This window comes from Lissotriton vulgaris, chromosome 4_2, assembly GCF_964263255.1.
Source record: "Lissotriton vulgaris chromosome 4_2, aLisVul1.2, whole genome shotgun sequence".
In the NCBI taxonomy this organism is placed as follows: domain Eukaryota; kingdom Metazoa; phylum Chordata; class Amphibia; order Caudata; family Salamandridae; genus Lissotriton; species Lissotriton vulgaris.
In genome coordinates this window covers 11,946,885-11,970,763 of record NC_141692.1, presented here as the reverse complement: position 1 = coordinate 11,970,763, position 23,879 = coordinate 11,946,885, and the positions used below count along the sequence as shown (strand labels likewise).

The 23,879-nt window shown below is 42.2% G+C and overlaps 1 protein-coding gene across 1 annotated transcript in view; it reads left to right on the top strand.

The window, feature by feature from the left end:
- Positions 1-15,264: 15,264 nt before the first annotated feature.
- The window catches only part of LOC147718127 (lymphocyte antigen 6E-like), a 48,742-nt gene continuing 40,127 nt past the window's right edge, over positions 15,265-23,879 (top strand). The window contains exon 1 of the mRNA XM_086919198.1: positions 15,265-15,784. Within this exon, the coding sequence (XP_086775324.1) occupies positions 15,733-15,784 (52 nt within the window). The 5' untranslated portion in view covers positions 15,265-15,732. The remainder of the gene's footprint in view (positions 15,785-23,879) is intronic.

Sequence of the window (23,879 nt, the reverse complement as noted above, 5' to 3'; positions counted from 1 at the left end):
TTTTGCTTGTTAAAGACTTATATGTTCGCCGTAAACAGTTTCCTGTTTGCTTGGCATATGCGGTAACAATTCATAAATCGCAAGGTTTAAGTGTAGACAGTGCATTGGTGAATATTGGCAGTTCTGTGTTCAAGGAGGGTATGGCATATGTGGCATTGTCACGAGTTAGAACTTTATCAGGATTGTATTTGATTGACTGTGATGTCACAAACATTTGTGCGGATCTAGATTGTGTTAAGGAATACAATAGGTTAAGAAGAGAGTATGCGCCACATTTGCCTCAATATCCTTTGTTTGAGAAACGTGTGGTAGGCCGGAAACGTAGAAATATCAGTAATAGTAGGGAGGTTGTTGCAAAAAGACTAAAAGTCAATGAACCGAAAATTGTTAGCAGAAAGAAAGTGGATTCTGTTGAAGATGTTGTCGGTTTTCAATTTGAAAACAGTTCTGGTGTCAACTGCTATGCAAATGTAGTGGTTAATGTTCTCTTTTCACTAGAGAGTTTAAAAGAACAGATTCTGTTTAATTCAGAACAAATTTTATGCTGTTTGTTGAATTCTGTTTTCGAGAAATGTAGCACTGATCGAACAAAAGTAGAAAGTGTGTCTGAAGTTCGTTATCTGTTAGATGAATGTTCAGGTCAAACAGACTTCTCTGAAAATAATCAGCAAGATTGTCAGGAGTTTTTAATGTATATGCTTGATGTATTGCAAGATGAGGGTGTAGATGTAGATCACCTGTTTGGGCTTTCTTATCAATGGCAGCATGACTGCGAGAATTGTAGGGTATCAAGTACTACTAGTGTAGACTCAGAAAGATTTATATATTTAACTTTGCCAGACAGTAAATCAGTCTCCTTTAATAAGCTAGTAAATGCAGCGGATCACAACATGGAGTGTAGCCAATGTAAATCTGAAATGATGTCAACATTATTTATACGTAGATATGGACAGTATGTCATTTTAATGATCCAACGATGTAGGCCTGATGGATCAAAATTGTCAACTTTAATAAAAAAAATTGTGGCTTCTCAGCTTTCAATATCAGGAAGGACTTTTGTAACTGTAGCAATTATCTATCACGATGGTCCTTCAACAACATCAGGACATTATACAGCTTATTTAAAGTCTCGAAACGGCTGGTCATTCTGCAATGATTCCGTTGTAACTTTCAAAAGAAAAATTGCCGTTTGACCTTAAAAATTCTTACCTGGTGTTTTTAAAACCAAAATTTTAATGAAAGAATCTCGGGATTACCTGTGAAGAATTGCAAAAGGTTCATGAAGTAGAGGGAATGTAAGTCTGCAATGCTGTCTAGATTATTGGTCCAAAACTTTTAATTATAATGTCAATTTAAAAATCCAACTATATAAACCTGATGCAAGTAAGTCTGCTTCATAGTAAGCAGTATCAGTGTCATAGGAAAAGGAGAACATGAGTGACAAAGAAGGGTAAGATATTAGTAGTCCAGGATTGTGAAAATAATCTTAAATGTATTCTTTTTGAAAGTTGCGAAAATAGAAAATGTCGGGATTTGATTGGAAGAATTACAAGAGTTGCGAATCACGGCAACATGATTTGGCCTAGTGGAAACATGTGATAGAATGAGAGAAGTCTTTTCTTGAATGTAACATATTTTTCGAATCGATGGAGGTTTTCTTTCAGAAAGTGGCGGGCTGAAAATATTTATAGCACAACAGAGTGGACGCTGTTCATAGGAGATCCTTCGACGTCATTGAAAGTAAGTTAATTTTAAGGAGTTTTGAAATCAGATTTCTTAGGTTGTATGGGTTTTTTAAACACAGTCATTTTGATTGTGTTTTTTTTTCCCCGCTGTTACATGATGAATACCTTCAAGTCACTGATTTAAGTGAAATTTGATACATTCTGAGAACAGCAAAAATAAACCATTTAACATGTATAATTAATGTTCTTCTGTTTGTACTTATGATATACATTTAGAAATGTGAGGTAGATATGGAGAAACTGAGTCTTCTGTAAGTGTCAATTTTAATGCTTACAGTGCTGTACTTCTGGGTACTGTTTTTTTTTAAAAAAGGAATAGTCCTCACCTCAAAGAAAGCTCTTGAAAGCACACATCTTATTTGCATCCTGAAACAATCATTTAAAATATTAGACACAATTTTATGATGGCTTTACATCTTTTTTGCGCTGCTATTGCATCACTATTGTGAGACATCAGCAGTGCAAAAGAAGTACCATGTTCCAAAATAGGTCTCAGTTCATCAGCATGAAGATACTGTTTGTTTAAAATATATATCTTTAGGATTGTGTAGGGGACGTAGAGAAGCAGAGGCTTCTGTAAATGTCAAAGTTGTTGAAAAAGTGTTTCTTCTTGAACCTTTTCCCTTTTCTTTTCTAATTTTTAAATACATGTTGTAATATTTTTGGAAATGTTTGTTCTCTCTTTTACAGATTGAAAGTATGAAAAAATATTTAAAAAAGGTAACAAGAATTATAAGGTAAATGTTTTCTACTCTTTTTACCCGCAATGCACTGCTGATGATGTCACTGACCATGTCATGAATGATGTAATAAGAGGACATGATTTACTTCATTGGTAGGCCTTCACATGCTTTATCTGCTCTGTATTCTTCAACAAGTGTAAAATTGATCTGTAACCCTGAGTAGGTCTCACCTTAAACAAACCTCAGGAGACATCACACCTTATCGTCATCCTGAATTAATAAATAGATCTATTAAACAGTATCTCTGGTTTACTCCCTATAGCTGTCTTTCTTTTTACATTACTCTCTGTTTACTTCCCTTATACTAACTCTTCTTTTTTTTAAAAAAATATTTTTTTGGTTCGCTTCAAGTTCGCGAACCGGGCAGCGAACTGGACAGCGAACCAAAAGAAATAGAGCTTGCCAGAGTGCTAAACATTCTAGCAATTTTATTTGAAAGGGGAGGTAGTTCTGAAAAGAACTTTTTTTTAATGTTTCTGTTGTTTTATTTTTTATTTTTTTATTTTCTAAACATTTTTTGTTTTTTGTATTTTTAGAACAGTTTTATGTTTTTTTTGTGTTTTTCATGGAGGGGAAACAACAAAAAAACAGGCATTGAAAAGGGCTCAACAGGAGCAAAGAAAAAATTACTGCTTGGGTGGGTTAGGGCAGTTATGGTTATCAAACACCAAGTTGATTAAGTTTACGCTCATGTTGCCACATGAGAGCATAGCACCACAATGTATGCACGTAAACTTCATGTGCTTGAAGTTTGGCTGTATGTTTGGCACAGTTTCCTGTGCCTCTCTTGCAGTCAAAGATATATTTGAAGTTGATCTGGCCACAGGAGTTGTCGGGGGATTATCTTGCAGGTCCCTTAACTCTGCCCGGCTGTAATTTAATGGATGCCACCTGACCATATGGCGATGCATAGTATAGTTGCCCATACTATACTTTTTGTCTGTGCCTCGAGATAATCTTTTTTTGCAAATTAGGCAGGTGGCATATTTGGCATTAACCTTCTTCTCCCCTCGAGGAATTGAGAAAAACTGCCATATAAAACTTGTTTTCCTTCGGGAAACACGGGGCAACTCCTGAATAAATTCAGGTTCATCAGTGTCCTCTTCTTCTAAGTCGTCCTCTTCCTCCTCTCTGTTGGAAATGAATTGTGATGGTGGTCCTCTCTTGTCATGAGGAGGTTGAGGTGGTGTTATTTTTAGGTCACATGACCTAGTCATACATCATTTGGAAACCAAAAGTGAAATGAACCAATGAAAAGTTTGATAAACAAGTCACATGACTTGTTCCGCTTACGTTACGCGGTGCGCGCCGCGTCCCGCATCGTTTCCGGTTCGCGGTCCGGAGCACTTTCGAGAGCGCTAAAGCGGCGCGTCATAAGACGCATTACGCGACAATGATACGTCGGGCTTCCGCGACGCGTCACAGTTCCGCTAACGAAACGTTTACCGGTTCGCGTACTAGATCGCGGCATCAACATGAGCTAACGGAAAGCTTCCCGGAAGCGAAGAAAAAAAATATTTCAAAAAAAATTATCAATAAACATCTAAAATATATTTTGGGTTTTAAAGAAGAATACATTTTACAGCTACAGATGTTAGCTTTTAAAAAACCAATGAAATTCACAGAAAAAACCATAGGTTATAGTCCATATATAGTTAGGAATTTGCATTTACAAAACCTTGAAAATTCAATGAAAAAACCATTGGTTATAGAACATATATAGTTAGGAATTTGCATTTACAAAACCTTATTTTACTCGCATAAAACCATTGAAATTCCATATATAGTTAGATGCGCTAACTATATATCGCGCACCCGCAATCCACTGCTGATGATGTCACATATTACATCATTCATGACATGGTCAGTGACATCACTGATGACATCACTGATGACATCTCAAATGACATCACTGATAAAATCACTGATAACATCTCATTTGACATGACTGATCATATCACTGATGATATCATTCATGTGATAATACCATGAACCTCTTCAGACTCTAATATAATCTTAGATACAATCAGTGTAAACAGACACTCACAGACTGTCACTCATCCATGGAGTTACTCACACACCTAGTCAGTTATGCAAAAAATCAATCACACCTCCATTTTCTCAACTATACAGTTATACACACCTTACTTATTCAAACATATAATAACACATATTTACTCTCTTATACAATCCCTGATACATGTTCACAATGATCCATACAGCCACTCACACATTCACTGGCTCTTATGTACAGTTATTTATATATGTCAACTCTCACATGTACTGTGTTTCACATATGTACTTACGTTGACATGTAGCACTGAGATATCCATTCACTCACTAATACACTCATGCACAGTCAACCGCCCATACAGCTGTTTCCACATGCACTTTTGAACCCATACATATAGTGAATCAACTACTCACACATCTATGTACAGAGTCACACACCTCCCAGCCACCCATACACACACACTCAGTTTCCCATACAAATACTTGGACAACCAATGAATAACCCATACAGTTACTCATATAGCTACTGATCAACATATGCAGCAGTTTGTAGAACAACAGATATAATGATGCACAAATTAAAACCCAGTCACTAACCCATGCACTTAGTGAGACACATTTAATCACTCACTCATACAGTCAGTCATGCACCTACTAAATCCTTCATCCAGACACTTATACATCCACTCATTCTTCAAAATATAAGACATATTTTAACTTTACAGAAACATACAGTCACTGGATGTTGTGATCAGTGATGTCACTGACCATGTCATGAATGATGTAATATGTGACATCATCAGCAGTGGATTGCGGGTGCGCGATATATAGTTAGCGCATCTAACTATATATGGAATTTCAATGGTTTTATGCGAGTAAAATAAGGTTTTGTAAATGCAAATTCCTAACTATATATGTTCTATAACCAATGGTTTTTTCATTGAATTTTCAAGGTTTTGTAAATGCAAATTCCTAACTATATATGGACTATAACCTATGGTTTTTTCTGTGAATATATATATATATATATTCACAGAAAAAAACCATAGGTTTTACACACGTTATAGTTAGGAAGTAGCATTTAAAAAACCTATGAAATTCACTGAAAAAACCATAGGTTTGACACATGTTATAGTTAGCTGGAAATTTTACTGATATAAAACCAATGAAATTCCACGTTATAGTTAGTTGGACTCACTATAACTTGCGCGTGCAATGCACTGCTGATGACGTCACATATTACATCACTCATGACATGGTCAGTGACATCACTCATGACATCACTGATGACACCATCCAGTGAATATGTGTCTTTCTGAAAAATATTAGTGAGTAATGTTTAAATATTTAAATATATATATTAGTGTTTCACTTTGTGTATAAGTGGCTACATGTGTTGGTAAGTAGCTACATGCGTATGTATATGGGTTATTAGATGTTTCTCTTAGTATCAGTATGAGTGTCTATATGGTTTGGTGGGGGTATTACTTAGCACATAGATGCATGAGTAACTGACTCTCTGTTTGTATGTGTTTTGAAGACAGCATATGTGCAGGACTGTATGGGTGGATGAGTGTGTATATGTGTTTGTTAGTGAGTGAATGACTGTCTCACTAGTGTCTTTATCAGTAACTACATATGTTTTAATCTAGTATATGTGAATATTGATGTATATAAGTGAGTATATGTGAGAGTAAGAGATTGTAAGAGTTCTTGTTTAAATAAGTATGTGTTTCTATAAGTGATTGTTTAAGAGAATAAATATGTGTAATTTTCAATAGAAGTAAGGTGGAAGTGTGTGTATAACTCTATATTCAAATAAATGGATGTTCAATAGTTTATTTGCACGTGTGAGTATGTGTGTGAGTAACTTTTGGATGACTGTTGGTGTGTAACAGGATGTATAGGTGTATCACTTCATATGATGAGTGAGTATATGTATGAGTGACTATATAGAACTGTTGCTGAATCAGTAGATGTGTATATAGATGGTGGAATTACTGAATTGCTTGTTGTAACTGATATGGGTATCTCCATTTTTTTTAAAATTTCAGTTTCTATTTTTGAATATATGTTTCAAGGGTTACATTACAGTGAAAGGAGGTCTGTCACTATGTCACAAGGATGGTGTCATCAGTGATGTCATGAGTGATGTCACTGCCCATGTCATGAGTGATGTAATATGTGACGTCATCAGCAGTGCATTGCACGCGCAAGTTATAGTGAGTCCAACTAACTATAACGTGGAATTTCATTGGTTTTATATCAGTAAAATTTCCAGCTAACTATAACATGTGTCAAACCTATGGTTTTTTCAGTGAATTTCATAGGTTTTTTAAATGCTACTTCCTAACTATAACGTGTGTAAAACCTATGGTTTTTTCTGTGAATTTCATTGGTTTTTAAAATGCTAATTCAGAAATATGTCGTGTATGCAACCTATACTTTTGTCAATAAAGTTCTGGCAATATTTTTTTCGAAAACAAGCCGTTTTCTTCACTGTTCAAGTTGCATAGAGACTCCTTGTAAAGCGATACAGAATTTGAAAGTCTGTACCTTGCCTTTTTTTGAACGCATTAAAATTTGTCTGTAAATAAAAATAGCCTTACTAAACTTTCGTGCGCGACCCGGTGTGCGCACTCTCGGCAACAGTTGTCAATAAAATGGTTTTCGCATTTCCAGGCTTTCGTGCGCGACCGAGTGCGCGCACCTGCCTATATATTTCGTGAAAACTTTGCAATTTGAACGTATTGAATTTCTTCATACACCCCTCAAAGAACTTATAGTACGTCAAAGAGACTGTACCTAGACTTTTTTTATTCTTATGAAACTTTTCAGTAAAAGGAGCCGAATGTCTTTTTAAACTTTCGTGCGTTACCAGATGTACACACCTTGGTATTTTTTTTAGAAATATAAAACGTTTCATACTTTAACAATTGTGTGCTTAAATCCAGCTCAGAAGATATACAAAATCAGGATGGTAGTTGGTTCAACCCGGACCGTTTATTAAAGGTAGATCATCCGATTCCACCGGAGGACACCCCTAATAAAAAGGACATATATATAAAATGCGGACTAGCCGCTGTATCGTGCTAGCAAACTATAACATATAAATCGTTAGAAAAAACAAAAGGAATCGAGCAAAATCAGTAGGCCACTGATGGGATCTCTTTTTGACCTCGCTAAAATAGAAAAATTAGGAACAACCCCTCATGAGAAATATGAAACTAGTGAGAAGAACCGAGCTCGACGCCATGATGGCTGCAAGACAGCTCGGCTCCGCCGCCCACCCCACCCAAAATACCGACAAACACTATGCAAATATTATAAATATATACAACACACCAGCAAAGTAACAGGGTAAAACGTTTTATTAAATAACTATTTACATGGCAGCCTGCTGCAACATGAAAACAACACTTTCAATTGGTTCTTAATAGTTTCAATTCTGCAATTTACACGCAGCACTCCACCCACTTCCCTCACTATCTTTTCTACTCTCAAGAGAGAACAACGTCCTACATCTTTCGGAAGACTTTGGTGAAATGGCTACCGTATCTCATTCATTTTCCGAATCTGACCAAAATGATCGACTACCTTTAATAAGAAAAAATAAATCTTTCATCTGGCAATTTTTCACTTATCCTGAAGATCAAAAGAAAGTGAATGCACCAAAAGTAACCTGCACGATATGTGACTTGGTTCTCTCAAGAATAAATCCAGCAAAAAAATATTCCTTTTCCATACATACCATGGTGCGGCATGTCAAACAAGTGCACCCTGTGCAATTTGCAGAGGCAACGACAAGAGCCCTGACCACGCTATTACCATTAGAGGTGGCCAGCACATCTTCTGATCGACGACCTGTATCTCCATCGAGTGCAGAGATGAACTTCAGATATTTAACTATATATGGTCTATAACCTATGGTTTTTTCAGTGATTTTTCAAGGTAAATATTATAAATATATACAAATCACAAGCAAAGTAACAGGGTAAAACGTTTTATTAAATAACTATTTACATAGCAGCCTGCTGCAACATGAAAACAACACTTCTAATTGCTTCTTAGTAGTTTCAATTCTGAAATTGAACACCCAGTACATCCAGAGGTGATGTCCAACAAGTTGTGTGGGGGGATGCCTTGCTAATGCCGCCACCCCCACCACCTTCTGTAGGAAGGACTCTGGATATGCTTGGTCCCTGAGAGGCTTCGATGTCCCTGCCTTGCACAAATGTCATAAGTTCTGGATGTTGAGTGCCATACTTCAGGGTCCGACAAGTTGTGTGGGGGGATGCCTTGCTAATGCCGCCACCCCCACCACCTTCTATAGGAAGGACTCTGGATATACTTGGTCCCTGAGAGGCTTCGATGTCCCTGCCTTGCACAAATGTCATAAGTTCTGGATGTTGAGTGCCATACTTCAGGGACCAAAAAACGGCGTGGGGTGCACTAGAAAGGAGAGGCGGCGCGAACGAGCCTCTCCCACCTCCCAGGTGGAGGTTTCTTAGCTACACCCCAGCGCTTCACTCGACAAGCTGAGTTGCGCCCGCTCCTGCAGCACATTGCCTCGCTCGGCCACCTGAATTGCACCCACTCTTGCTTGCCGGTGATAACAACTGATCTGAAGAACGGCTGCCTGCGGTGCCTCCCTGAGCCGCTTGACGGAGGCCCCCGAGGGGCGGTGTGGTGGCACAGACTCGGAGGGGGCTCTTGGCTCCTGCCCCCTCCCCAAGTCTTGTTGCCCTGGTATGGCCTGAGATCGCCCACGACATAGGCAGCCGGCTCCCGGGGTCAGGCGGAACTTGTTGCCTTTTGATGCCTCTTCCATTCTGGACCTTGTCCCACAATCCGTTTGACCTAAAGACACGTCCTGCGGTGCCCTGGTCCAACCATCACATATACCTGCACCAGGAGACGGCATGGGGTGCACTGGAAGAAAGAGGCGGCGCAAACGAGCCTCCCCCACCTCCCAAGGTGGAGGTTTCTCAGCTACACCCCAGCGCTTCACTCGACAAGCTCAGTTGCGCCCACTCCTGCAGCACATTGCCTCGCTCGGCCAGCTGAATTACGCCTGCTCTTGCTATTACAGCGTCTCACCCGCCATCCGGCTGAATTGCACCCACTCTTCCGATACAGCGACAGGCGGCTGCCACGAGCTCAGGAAATGGCGGTCGGCTCCACAGACTTGGGCCTGGCCTGCAAGGATGGCTCTGGGCAACACTGGAACTCGGACGCTTGACTGCTAGGGCATGGGCCCCATTCCCAAAAGCGTCCCCTCAGCCTTGAAGATTCTACAAGAGTCACCGAGGCCCCCGACTCCTGCAGACTTCCGGTGGGGAGCGACTGCCATGATTGCTCGCGGAATGGCCACGACGTAGCCACGGGGTGCTCTCATGCTGACGCCAGCTTCAGTCTGAAACTCAGTTCCGGTGGAGCCCCAACGACGTATCGCGTTGTTGCGTAATGCGTCATATGACGCGCCGCGTTAGCGCACCCGGAAGTGCTCCGGTGCGCGAGGCGCGAAGCGCAGCTTCCCGGAAGCAATCCGGGGCGCGGCGCGGAGCGCGTAACGTAAGCATTTACATTTCAGTTGGTTCTCCCTCACAATATTTTCAATGTCACATAAAAGTCACCCATCACCCACTGCCATCTCTGGCTGTTTCCATGGTAACACCTCATTCTGCACCTGGCTGAAGGCACAGGTCAAAAGTTCATATCTCAACGTTCTACAGCAAAGTAACAACACTGTTTTCCCTCCAGAAACACCTGCCTATCCACAGCTCTATTACATGTCATTTTTTTCACACCCAATAGTACTTTTAGTTTTACATAACATTAACATGCAACGTAGTCTTCAATCTTCACGTATTAGAATCAACCAATCATTTTTTGTTTTTCAACCACACCAAGCCTCATCCATTTTTTTATCCTGACTTTCAGCTTCTAACTGCCATTCCACTTCCAGAACCCATCGGAGTACGAGTGCATCTGCCTTGAAAATGAAGGTTTGGCTTTTAGGACACAGCTATATTCACTGGACTGGAAAATATGCAGCAACCAGACGAATTTCCAACCTTGATTTACCAAATGTGCAAATAACGTGGATTGGCCAAAGAGGATTGAGATGTCACCAATAAATCCCATTGGTGAAAACTTTAATGCATCTCCCAGAACCAGACCTTATAATTGTGCACTGTGGTGGGAACGATCTAGGCACATTGACTGGGGTAGGTCTGGAAATGCTTCTAAAAGACACCTTTCAACAATTGATGACACTTTTTCCTCGAACTGCCTTGGTATATTCCAATATATGCTAAAGACAGAAATGGAATTGGTCCAATCAACATTGTGCACAAATTGAGAAAGCAAGGAGACATGTAAATAAATCTGTTTCTGCATTCCTCAAAGATTATAGCATGGGTTCTATTTACCACAACGACTTGCGTTACCACATGCAAGACATCTATGGGAGAGATGGTGTTCATTTCACGGATGAGGGAAACAGAATCTTCCTCTGCAACATCAGGCTCTGCATCGGTACTTACTTATAAATGCAGAAAAAACTCATTTAACACAAGGGCTCTTTTCAGAGCCACCTTATATCAAAGCACTCAAACGTCTGATTTATCTCCATTTTCACACTCTTGTAAATAGGTGTGCGCGACCGAGTGCGCGAACCACGCAACTTTAAAAAAAATATATATATATATATTTTCGCCTTTAAGGGCCTTACTGCACACCCTGAGAAAACCTACGCAGCAAAACAATCTCTACCTTCTCCCCTTTCCATGTTCCAACGCTTTGAAATCAACAATATATTAACTCGCAATGACAAAATGGCGGTCAACACTTCCTGATTTCCTTCGAATCGAACGTTAACAGACGTCACGCAGCAAAATTCCGCTCGCGCGCGCAGCCGCTTAAGTGCGCGCACCCGTCCGTGCGTATAGATATATAATTGACTTTAACTTTAATTTCCTCAGCAACTACTGAACGGATTTACACCATTCCAAAAAAAGCGTAATCTGCGAGCCGGACTGTACAGTTTTGCCAAATTTCTTATAAATCCATTCAGCCGTTCGACCTGTAGCCGAGTCTAAAGGTCCTATGAAAAATAACATGGAGAAAACACGTTTTGGGACCCCCCTTTTATCTCAGCCCCCACTTGACCAATCCCCCCCAAACTTTTGTGAAGGAGCGCAGCGGACCGAGCCATCTTCTTTGAGAAATTCGCTAAGATTCTTCAACCAGGGCCAAAGTTATTCCAAATAGAATGTTGAGGATTTCCTATGGAAACTAGGTCCTAACTATAACTACCTACTGGCGACCGCCAGTAGGTAATATATATATATATAAATGTAAATTTATAAATATTCTCATTAGATTTTCATAATCAACATTGACTCGGGTCACCCATCAGATTATGAAAATCTAATGAGAATATTTATGAATTCAATCTATATATAATTCTTCAAAAAGGTGAGAAACTCATGGGCCTGGAATAAACAATTCTCTAGGGCTAAACGCTCCTCGCTCCAGGCTGACAAATATGGCGCAAATGGAGCAAATGGAGCCATAACCTAACTTGTCCAGGGGAGCAATTTGTTCATACCACCCTCGCATAAAGATAGTCAACAAATGGCATCAGACTGAGCCATGCATAGTGCATGTTGAGTGTACATGCAACATTGGACAAAACACTTACCTAGATGGGGCCAGCCATGATATTCGAGGTTAGTCAAGGTCAATCCTTGGCTAGCCTGTTAGTGCACTGACCCCTGGACAAGTTAGGTTATGGCTCCATTTGCTCCATATTTATTTCATGCGTAGCCAGCTGTGTTGACAAACACAGTGCTTTGGCGTGCACAAGAAACAGGAGGATGGTGTTTGAATCTTACAGTGCAGCTCCTCCCATCCTCCTCGTTTTCCTCACAGCCGCTCATGCAGATGGAGGTAGATTAAAATTTAGAAAAAGAAAATCAAGAGAACATATTTTCTCCTTTGGCTTGTACTGACTTGGGAGTGGTATTCTTATTTGCAGAGTTGCAGTTTTAAAGTGCAGCGCAAACTTGACCAGAATGTATTGGAGTGCTTTACCAGTTACCTTACACAAGAACATATTTATGTTTTTCAGGCACGAGTAGATTGTGATCTCCCCAGAATGAATCCTAGGATGCTGTTGAACTGATGCTGAAAGTGAGACTTAAACCTGGTTTTCTAGTTTCCACTGCTGCAACTCTGTCTGTTATTCCACATTTGCCCTGCTCTCATTGGCCTGAGCTACAGTCTTCTGGAGGAAGGTGAGGGGTCAGAGCCGAGACAATACGCTTTCCCTCCACGGTTAACTTCGGAGCAGGATATCCCACTTTTATTTCCTTCCCTAGTTTAGTTTTTATACCTCAGCCTAAACTTTCACAAGCAAACCTGTCTAAAACCATGTGGAAGTCGGCTGAAATTTTTTTTAGCACATTTTAGTAATGCACACTGGCGCATGTGCATGGTAGTCAGAAGGCGCAATCAGTTTGGGCAGAGTGGCAAGGGTGCTAAAGTTTTCAAAAGTCTATGGTAGTGGCCCCAGCCCTGCGGTGCAAAAAAAAAGCAAGGAAAATGGGCCCCCATCATCTGTCTAGTTTGTTCAAAAACACCTTTGGGGTGCAGAGGGCCCTTGTGCCACAGAACCTGCTGCACTAATGCTATTTATGTCTCTGCAACCATGTGGAGTAGTCACAATTCCAATTTCACAATTGCTTTTTTTGACCTTCTTGCTTTTGTCAAATTTGCTTGGAAATGCACCATTTGCCCATTCTTGATGGGGGGGGGGGTGTCCCGCGGAACACCCTTAGGGCAGTCTGGCTCACTCGCTACTCTCCCTCACATGGGACACTCAACCCAAACTTTTACGCCTCACCACTTTCAAATGTCACCAGCCGCCACTGATTTTGAATGTAAATGATACGTGGACAGAGCCCTGCCGATGTATTGCACTTTATTTGAGGGCTTCAGCTTGTTTGACAGTGGTTATCTACATGGCACCCAGGTCATCAACTAGTCTCAAATTATATAAACGATTTCTTCTTTGTTGGCTCCCCGGGCTTCGCCTAATGCCAGGCAGCGCTAGACAATTTCCCTGAGCATAGGAACTATGGATGCCTTTGGCACTGGAAGAGACAATGGGCCCAAGTACGGCTCTCTTTTTTTTGGGCAAAGCAATTGATTCTAGGGCAATGTGGGCATGCTTGCCAGATGAGAAAAAAAGAAAATGCTGGCTTTGTTACAGAGCATGTTATCTAAAGACAAATTCAAGTTCAAGGATTATAAGTACTTTTTGGGCATCTCAACTTTGCGTACAGAGAAGTGAGGGCAGGGAGGACTTTTTGCCGAAGATTGGGACGTTCATTGGAAGGGAAACACTTACCTCACTGTCATGTGTGAAGGAAGACTTAAGGATGTGGATGGTTTTCCTGCAGTCGATCAATGGTGTTCCACTGGCAAGGGAGGAATACATGACATGGGACATGCAATTCTTTTCTGATGCGGCATGTAGCGAAGGCTTTGGCCTGTTCTGGCCTCCACTTTTGAAAGATGGGGCAGAAGTATAGCCTTCCTGGAATTCTTTCCCCGAGTAGTAGCAATAACTCTTTGGGGGAAGGAATTAGCTCAAAAGAAAGTCCTTTTTAGAGTAGACAACATGGCAGTGGTGGACATTGTGGATTGACAGTCAGCAAGGGAAGAGTAGGTACTGAAATTGCTAAGGGTCTTCGTGTTGGGAAGCCTGAGACATTATATTGCTTTCAGGGCGTTACATGTACCTGGTGTGGAAAATGACATTGCCGATTCTTTGGGTCGTTCGCAGTGTGGGAGATTCCGTGGGCTGGCCAAGGACGCTGACAAGATGCCAATGCCACCCCATTGTGGTACATAGGCAACATACGATGCTACAATTGGTGGTAGGTTTGTTGTCAGAATCCATGTGGGCTGCATAAAGTTTGTCAAGGAGGGAGCTTTTGAAGTCAGGTGCCCAGAGTCGCCCTGAGGTCTGGCGACAATCGGAGGATGCAATTCAGTTCATTTCGGCACTCATCAACAAGGGTGGGTCACAATCGCCAGGAAACTAGCAGGTATAGCATTCTTGGGCAAATTGCTATGGAGTTATCCTCCGGCATCAGGGGAACTAGGGACGAAAATCCTCGAGGGCTGTGCCAGGGAGATAGCGGGGGGCACCATCCCAGGAAACCGCTTTTCTGGCAGATTTTAGCTCAAGTACTTGAGGTACTGCCAGTGGTCTTGAGGTACGACATAGAGACCAGTCTGTTTTCGACATTGATGGTTTGGATGTTCTTCAGAGCTTTCAGAGGTTCAGAACTACTGGGTAACAAGAAGGTGGCAGTAGGGCAACAGGATGTGATTCCATAGGAGAAAAGTTTGTAGATATGGTTAGCCAGGTTCAAAATGGACCAAAGTGGTAGGGGTAAATCGGTCAAGTTAGAAGCGTCAATCCCCCAGTTTAATGTGTAAAACCTTTTCACGAAATAAAAACGGAGGTGAGCAGTAATACATTGCAAGTGCTTGGAGTCTTGTAAATACCCGTGTAAAGTGATAGCCTTGAGCTGCATTGCTGGAATAGCTGGGTAATCACGCGCTCTACCGGAAATGCGTCTGCCGAGCAAAGTGATCATAGCTGAAAAACCTGACTCTCTGGTCTGAGTGGCTGTCACCAAAAGAAGCAGCAAAAACACACTGAGAGGCACAAAACCCGGCAGACAGGCATCGAGTTCAAGTAGTCACACTAAAGGAGTACACAGCATCACACACTGAGGCTCTACTCTCACTATACTCTATCATTGCATACAATAGGCAGAGTCACATTACACAGATATCACAGACTCACACACAAATCACACACTTACATTACACATTGACATCAGGTACGGACATAACGTCCAGACGTCACACCCTGACCTCACCCATGGCCATCTCGCACTGATAGTGTTCACTCAGGCATAACACACAGGTGTCACAGGCAGGAGTCACAAACAGCCATCACACACAGGTGTCTCACACACAAGCATCACACACAGGCGTCACGGCAAATGCCACATAGACACTTCTTACCTAGGAACACACACTGACATTTCTCACAGGCATCACACAAACATCAGATACAGGTATCACACACAGGAGTCACACACATATCTCCCACAATTCCACAGCTCCTTCAGGCTGCAGTGATGAAGGCTGCTTTGGTCACCCTCCTGGCTGCTGCTCTTCTTGTTGGCACAGGTGAGATTCTCCTTATATTGTACAGTGTGTATGTGTCAGTGTAGGGCTTGTCTCTGTGACAGTGTACTGCAGTGTGGCTGTATGTGTGGATGTGTCAGTGTGGGGCTTGTCTCCAGGACAGTGCACTGTGGTGTAGCTGTGTGTGTATATGTGTGTGTGTCAGTGCAGGGCTTGTGTTCATAACAGTGCACTGTGGTGTAGCTGTGTGTGTGTGTGTGTGTCAGTGTGGGGCTTATATCTGCGACAGAGCACTGTAGTATAGCTGTATGTGTGTGTGTCAGTGCAGGGCTTGTGTTCATAACAGTACACTGTGGTGTAGTAATGAGTGTGTGTGTGTGCCAGTGTGGGGCTTGTCTCTGTAACAGTGCACTGTGGTGTCGCTGTATGTGTGTGTGTGAGTGCGGGGCTAGTTTCCGTGAAAGTGCACTCTGGTGTAGCTGTGAGTGAGCATCAGTGCGGGTCTTGCATCTGTGACGGTGCACTGTGGTGTGGCTGTGTGTGCCTCAGTGCAGGGCTTGTCTCTGTGGCAGTTCACTGTAGTGTAGCTGTGTGTGTGCCTCAGTGCAGGACTTGTAACTATGTGAGTGTTAGATCAGGGCTTGTCTCCATAACATTGCACTGTGGTTTAGTTGTGTGTGTCAGTTCGGGGCATGTCTCCATAACAGTGCACTGTGGTGTAGATTTGTGTATGTCAGTGCAGGGCTTGTCTCTGTGACAGTGTACTGTGGTGTAGCTGTATGTCTGCATCAATGTAGGGGGTTGTCTCTGTGTAAGTGCACTGTGGGTGTAGCTGTATGTGTGTGCCAGTGTGTGCTTGTCTCTGTGACAGTATACTCTGTTGTTGCTGTAAGTGTGTGTCAGTGCAGGGCTTGTCTCTTTGACAGTATACTCTGTTGTAGCTGTAAGTGTGTGTCAGTGCAGGACTTGTCTTTGTGACAGTGCACTGTAGTGTAGCTGTATGTGTACATCAGTGCAGGGCTGGTCTCTGTGGCAATGCACTGTGGTGTAGCTGTGTGTGTGTCAGTGCAGGGCTTTTCTCTTCGACAGTGCACTGTGATGTAGCTGTGTGTGTGTGTGAGTGTGGGCTTGTCTCTGTGACAGTGCACTTTGGTGTAGCTGAGTGTGTGTCAGTGCAGGGCTTGTCTCTGTGACAGTGCACTGTGGTGTCATTGTATGTGTGTTTGTCAGTGCGGGGCTTGTCTCTGTGACAGTGCATTGTAGTGTTGCTCCATGTGTGTGTCAGTGTGGTGCTTTTCTCTGTGGCAGTGCACTGTAGTGTAGCTTTGTGTGTGTATGTCAGTGCGGGGCTTGTCTCTGTGACAGAGCACTGTAGTGTAGCTGAGTGTTTGTCTATGCGGGTCTTGTCTCTGTGGCAGTGTACTGTAGTGTTGCTGTAGTGTAGCTGAGTGTGTGTCAGTGTGGGGCTTGTCTCTGTGGCAGTGCATTGTAGTGTTGCTGTATGTGTGTGTCAGTGCAGGGCTTGTCTCTGTGACAGTGCACTGCAGGGTAGCTGTGTGTGTGAGTGTGGGCTTGTCTCTGTGACAGTGCACTGAGGTGTAGCTGTGTGTGTGTCACTGGTATAGCTGTGTGTGTGTGTGTGTGCGCGCCAGTGCAGGGTCTGTCTCTGTGACAGTGCACTCTGGTGTAGCTGTGTGTGTGTTAGTTCAGGGCTTGTCTTTATAAAAGTGCACCTTGGTGTAGTTGTGTGTGTGTCAGTGAAGGGCTTGTCTCTGAGACAGTGCTCTGTGGTGTAGCTGTGTGTGTGCAGCAGTGTGGCATGTGTATCTGTGACAGTGCACTGTTGGTGTAGCTGTGTATGTGTGTCAGTGCGGGCTTCTCTGTGACAGTGAGTGTAGTGTAGCTGTGTGTGTGCATCAGTGCTGGGCTTGTCTATGTGACAGTGCACTGTGATGTAGCTGTGTCTGTGCAGCAGTGCAGGTGTGTATCTGTGACAGTGCACTGTGGGTGTAGCTGTGTGTGTGTTTTACTCCAGGACTTGTCTCTGTGACAGTGCAATGTGGTGTAGCTGTATGAGTGCTTCAGTGAGGGGCTTGTCTTTGAGACAGTGCATTGTGGGTGTAGCTGTGTGTGTGCAAGTATGGGGCCTGTCTCCATAACAGTGCACTGTGGTATAGTTGAGTGGGAAGTGCTGGGCTTGTCTCTGTGGCAGTGCACTGTGCTGTAGTTGTGTGTGCGTATCAGTGCAGGGCCTGTCCCCATAACAGTGCACAGTGGTGTAGCTTTTGCCCATTGTTCCTTAAACACACAAACTAGAGTTTAACTCAACTAGTAACTATGGAAATGTGAAGAAAACCTTAACACACCTGATCTCCTTCCTGATAGAGTCCAGATGACCTGCCAAGCCAATTTACCAAAGCAATTTTAAGAGGCGCTTTGTATACAAACAGCTGAACAGATTTACACCGAATTTAGCAAAAAGCTATATCTTTACAAAGAAAGCATATTCTTGGTGATTTTGTTGGAATCTTGTCAGCAGTGTTTGAGGAAAGTATGGTTCAAAACGTAGTGATACCTCGATGGTTGGTGCCACAGTATGCCCATGATACTGTAAACTATAGCAGTCTGATTTACTGGTATGGCTTTTTATCCGGTCGGTCATGTTGGTATCACCGGACCCGTTCTGGGTCCACAATACTGGCCCAGTAGTACAGGGTAATCGATTTGGCTGTACGCAATATCTAAGGAAATTTTTCAGCCACCATTGCAGAATAAGGGAACTCAGGGGCATATTATCAAGCAGGGCAGTAAAATTATCGCCATTTTAGCGGGGAGAAAACTGCTGCTAAAGCAGCAATAATGGGCTTGATAATAGGGCCTTTTGAATTCCAATAGAAACCCATGTTCTGGTGTCAAAGTGGGCTTCTGTTGCAATTCTCCAGGGCATATTATCTAGCCCATTTTCGCCACTTTAGCTGCAGTTTTCTGCGGCTAAAACGGCAATAATTTTAACGCCCTGCTTGAGACCTTACTGTGAAAGGCGCTATATAAGAAGAAAATGATTTACGATTTATTTATTTATTATAATATGCCCATCACTCCCTTTGTCCTGAGTTTTAAAAAAGGCCAAGTAGAAGGGGGCAGGTTTGTGGTACCTTGGCTCTTGCAGGGTGGCCCCGAGGGATCCCCCGATACTGAAATTGTATTTTTCTTGTATTGGGTTCAAATGCCTCTGTGAGGTTCAGCAGGACCCTAGCGTGACACAGTGCAACCCTCCTGTACGAGCCCACTTGAGCCATAAAAAAAAAAAAAGAAGAAAAGAGAGATATATGTCTGAGGGGATTTGCACAACTGTGGTGTGTTATCCAACAGTGGAATGTTGGCCACTTGTGGGGGAAGGGACTGGGCACCTATTAAGGGATAGGTGCCGGGCCTGGATGCATAGCCCACATCGCTCACCTGCCAAAGGTTAATTATGATACTAAGATCTCACTTCACTTCTTAAAAAACTTTCAAATGTACTAACATCAAAGGTTACATTTGCATTATAGTTAGACCTTGTATTAATATAAAAACTATTATTTTATAACAAAAAACACTGAAATTCACGAATTACAGTTTACTGAGCTAACTATAACTTTTGATTTACCATGTAATGCTTGGGACCTATCTGTTACTTCACTCATGATGGCATGTTCAATAACATCATTTGTGATATCAGAGATGAAATACTAAGTATTTTTTTGGTTTAGAATGTTAAAACATTAGTATATCGCAAAGTTTACTTGTAATCCGAGATTTTTATGGTATTATCTTTGTTTCAATTTGACGAAACTCCATTAAACTTTGGAGATCTATAGCTTTTTCTACATTAACAGTAGATGGAATATTTTGTGGTGATTGGTCAAGGGGTTCCAAGAAAAAGGAGTGTCCAAATGGCATTTTAACTCCAATGCATTTTCTATAGACATTTGTTTCAGACGTAGTCGGCAAATGGCCTGTGAAATTGGGATAAATTTGGCAGGATTATAGAGGAGGATGTTTGGAGGATCCTTTTGTATTAGACATACGTATGGTAAGTATTTTAAACTTTAAAGGCAATAAAACCCTATAATATCTAGTCACTAAGTTTTACAAAAGTAAAGTAGTACATGGCGATGGCACGTCATTATGTGATTGGCTAATGATTGCCTTTACAAAAGTTAAAGACAGCTGTGTTGTTTTAAGCACCCTTTTGCTGTGTTCCGAGTTCGGGTTTCACAGGTTTCACTTTGGTAAAGTGGTAAGAGGTTAGGGAAATTACTGATATGTTTATACATTTTTTTAAACATTACAGAGTACCACAGTACTACCTAGTGTTTTCACGCTTTTATCATATTTATTTCTTCACAAAAAATGTATGAAGTACAGTTGAAACACCTACAAAATGCCATGCTACTTAAAATCAATTTACAAATGTTACATGTGTTAAAGAAACATGGCATTTGCTAGTTACTAGAGCAGTACTCTATGCATCTCTACTCTACACCTCTCCCCATATGCATAGCTCCACTTCAGGCTACTGCACACTATGCCACTCCACTGTACATCACACCATTCTACAAGACTCCACTCTACACTATTACACTCTGTCACTCCATTCCAGTCTGTGCCACTCCATTGTATGCCACCCCACTCTATGTAACTCTACTCAATGCTATTCCACTCTACGTGAATACACTCGATTTTACTTCACTCTTTTCTGTTCCACTGTATGCGACACCACGCAACGCCACTCCACTATATGCTCAGGCACTATAAGCCCTGAGATTGTCCACAACGACTCTATACCACTCAACTTTATACCACAACAATCTACGCCGCAAGCACTCAATGCCATGGCACTCTACACCACAATACTCTAATATACAACACTCTATGACACTCAACTCCACTCTGCACCACTCTATGTCCCTTCGTTCTATCAAACTCTACTCCACTCTATACCAGTCCACTATACAACAGTGTACTCCACTCTATGTCATGGTACAACTCTCAAACTCTATTCTGCGCCACTCTACCATGCTCTACTTCACTATGCGACACTCCACTCCAGTTTACTCCACTCTATTATAGACTATTCCAGTATCTTCTCCATTACTCCACTCTACATCACTCCACTCAATGTCACCTAATGCAACTCAACTTCTCAACACTCTTTGGCAATTCACTTTACTATGCTCCACCGCACTCTTCTTACTCAATTCTACAACATTGTCCACTCCCCTATGCCCCTTGACTGTATTCCACTCTATAACCATTTCCCACATGCAACACCACTCCACGACACTCCATTCCGATCTGTGACACTTTAAACCTCTCTAAGCCTCTCAACGGCACTCTACTCTACACCACTCCAATCTATAACACTCAAGTCTATTCTATACGACTCCACTCTACAACACTTTGCTGCACTCTATGACACTGTATGACACTGTTCATCAATCTATGCCCCTACACTCCAGTGTACAATACTCTACTACACTCTACGCATGTGTACTACACTCACCTCCACTCTATGCCGCTCCACAACACTCCACGCTACAAAACACAAAATAATTCCATCCCTGACATTTCACCCCACTTTACTCCACTCTGTGACATACTACTGCACTGTACTCCACTACGGCATTCTATGCACCTCCACTCTACCACACAATACCCCACTCTATAGCATTCCACTGTACTACAGTGTGCTCAAGTCTATGCAAGTGGACAGCACTCTAGGGTAAGTTATGCCAGGGAATGAAACCCATTCCAATTTATGACACTCAACATAAGTCCCTCTATGGCACTTCATCCTACTTTACTGCATTCTATTCTATGACAAACTGCTCCATTCTACTGTACTGTACTTTACTGCTACACTCTTTACCACTGTACTGTATGCTGCTCCATACCCCTAAACTCTACAACAGTCTAGGCCACTCTGCTCCACCCCACTGTACAGCACTCTACTGTACTCCACGCTACTCCACTCCACAAGACAGTATTCTAATCCACTATGTGACTCTTCACTATGTGGCTTTCCAACACTCTACAACACTCCACTCTATGACACTTTACTCCACTGTATGCTACTCCAACCCGTTGTACTCTATTCCATGCCACTTTACTCCACAACATAACACTCCACTCAATTACACTCTATTCCACTGTATCCTGCGTGCCACCACTCACTTTCACTCTACTCTACTACACTGTATGATACTTTAGCACCACTATTCAACACTCCACTCTATGGCACCGCTCCACTCCATGACTCTTTTCTACACTCTATGCAACTCCACTCTACAAAACATGACTACACTCTATTACACTCTTCGGCACAATCCTCTACTATACTGTATAGCAAACCACTTTACAATGCTCCACTTCAAGGCACCCTTCTTAACTCTATGCATTTTCACTCTACAAGACTCTACTCCACGCCCCTGTATGGCACTTTACTGCACCCCATCCCACTCCATGATACTCTACTCCACTTTATTATTATTGATATGTTCTTGTAAAGGGCATGAATGCCAGTGGCATCTTGGCGCTATTGTGACCTGCTGACTATATGCTCTATTGCTTAGTAGCCATAAGTATAGGTATCAATCGGAAAACAGACAGGTTTTAAGACAGTTTCTAAAGATTAGAAACCTAGACTGATTTCTCAGATGTTCTGTTAGGTTGTTCCAGAGATGTGGTGTGGTGTAAATAAACCTTCTATCCCCTCAGTTGGATCCTCTGAATCTCTGAACAATAATTGTTCTACAATTGGCTGATCTTAATGCTGGGATTATACCATGTAAGATTCTTCCTTAAATAATCAAGAACAACCCAATAGAGGGCCTGATGAGTGAGACAGTGGACCTTAAATCTTATCGTCTTCTTGAATGGTAGCCAGAGAAGTTCTCATAGCGTTCCAGATACTGACTGCGCCGGTTTGGAATATTAATTTATAATGCATTGAAATAGTTTGTTCTAGATAATCCAGGTGCTATTACAACTTCTTTTTGCAGTTCAAATAGTATATACCATAAGATCATAAGAAACATGAAGATGGTGAGTTTATTTATTTGAGCATTAAAAGACAGGCTCAAGTCTAAAACTATCCCCAAATGTTTTACCATAGATACTGGTGTGGGGGGGAGGGCTCAAAGTTGGGGGCCACCAAGAGCAGTCCCATGATGGCATATTCTTTCCACAAAGAGAAGAACATCCATTTTTTCTGAATTCAGCATGAGACTGTACAACACTGTAAGCAACTTTTTGTCTCACACTCCACCCCACTTTACTCTACTCTACTTTATGTACCAGTATTCCAGTCTACTCCACTATATGGCATTCCACTCTATGCCATTCACCCTTATGACACTGTATGCCAGTCCACTTGACCACACTATGTTACACTGTACTCTACTCTATGCCCCTGCACTTTACAACACTGTACTCCACTGTATTCTGCAAGACTGTACAACACTCTACTATGTCACTGTGCTCTATTGGAGTGACAAGGCACTCCAATTTATGACACTTTACTTGAATGCACGCTATGACACTCACCTAGGCCTGGGTGGTAAAATTCACTCAGTTGGCAGAGTTTTCTGCACTCTTCACCCCGCGGAGCTCGCGGAGGGCAGAAATCTCCGCTTCGCGATGTGCAGCAGAGTTTTTTTCCCGCTCACGATCACGAACAGTAAGTTTGCAATCGCAACAGTAAGTTTGCGGGCGCGAGCAGTCGGCAGGGATACCAGCACAAACTGCAGTTCGTACTGCACTCCACCACTGATGGAACTTTGCAGAGTTTTTTTGTAACTTTGTGGAGTTTCACATAGCAGAACTCTGCGAACAACGCTCAGGCCTACACTCAACCCTTCTGCACTCCATGCCACTATACTTTACAACACTCTACTCCACTCTATGACACATTACTCTACCTACACTACTCCACAATCCAGTAATCTACACCACTCTATGACACTTTATCCCACTCTATGCCAATGTACAATACTTTACTCAATGCCGCTCCACTGTCTGACACTCTACAGTGCGTAACTCCAATCTACAACTCTCTATCACACTCTGTGACCATCCGCTCTATGCCATTGTA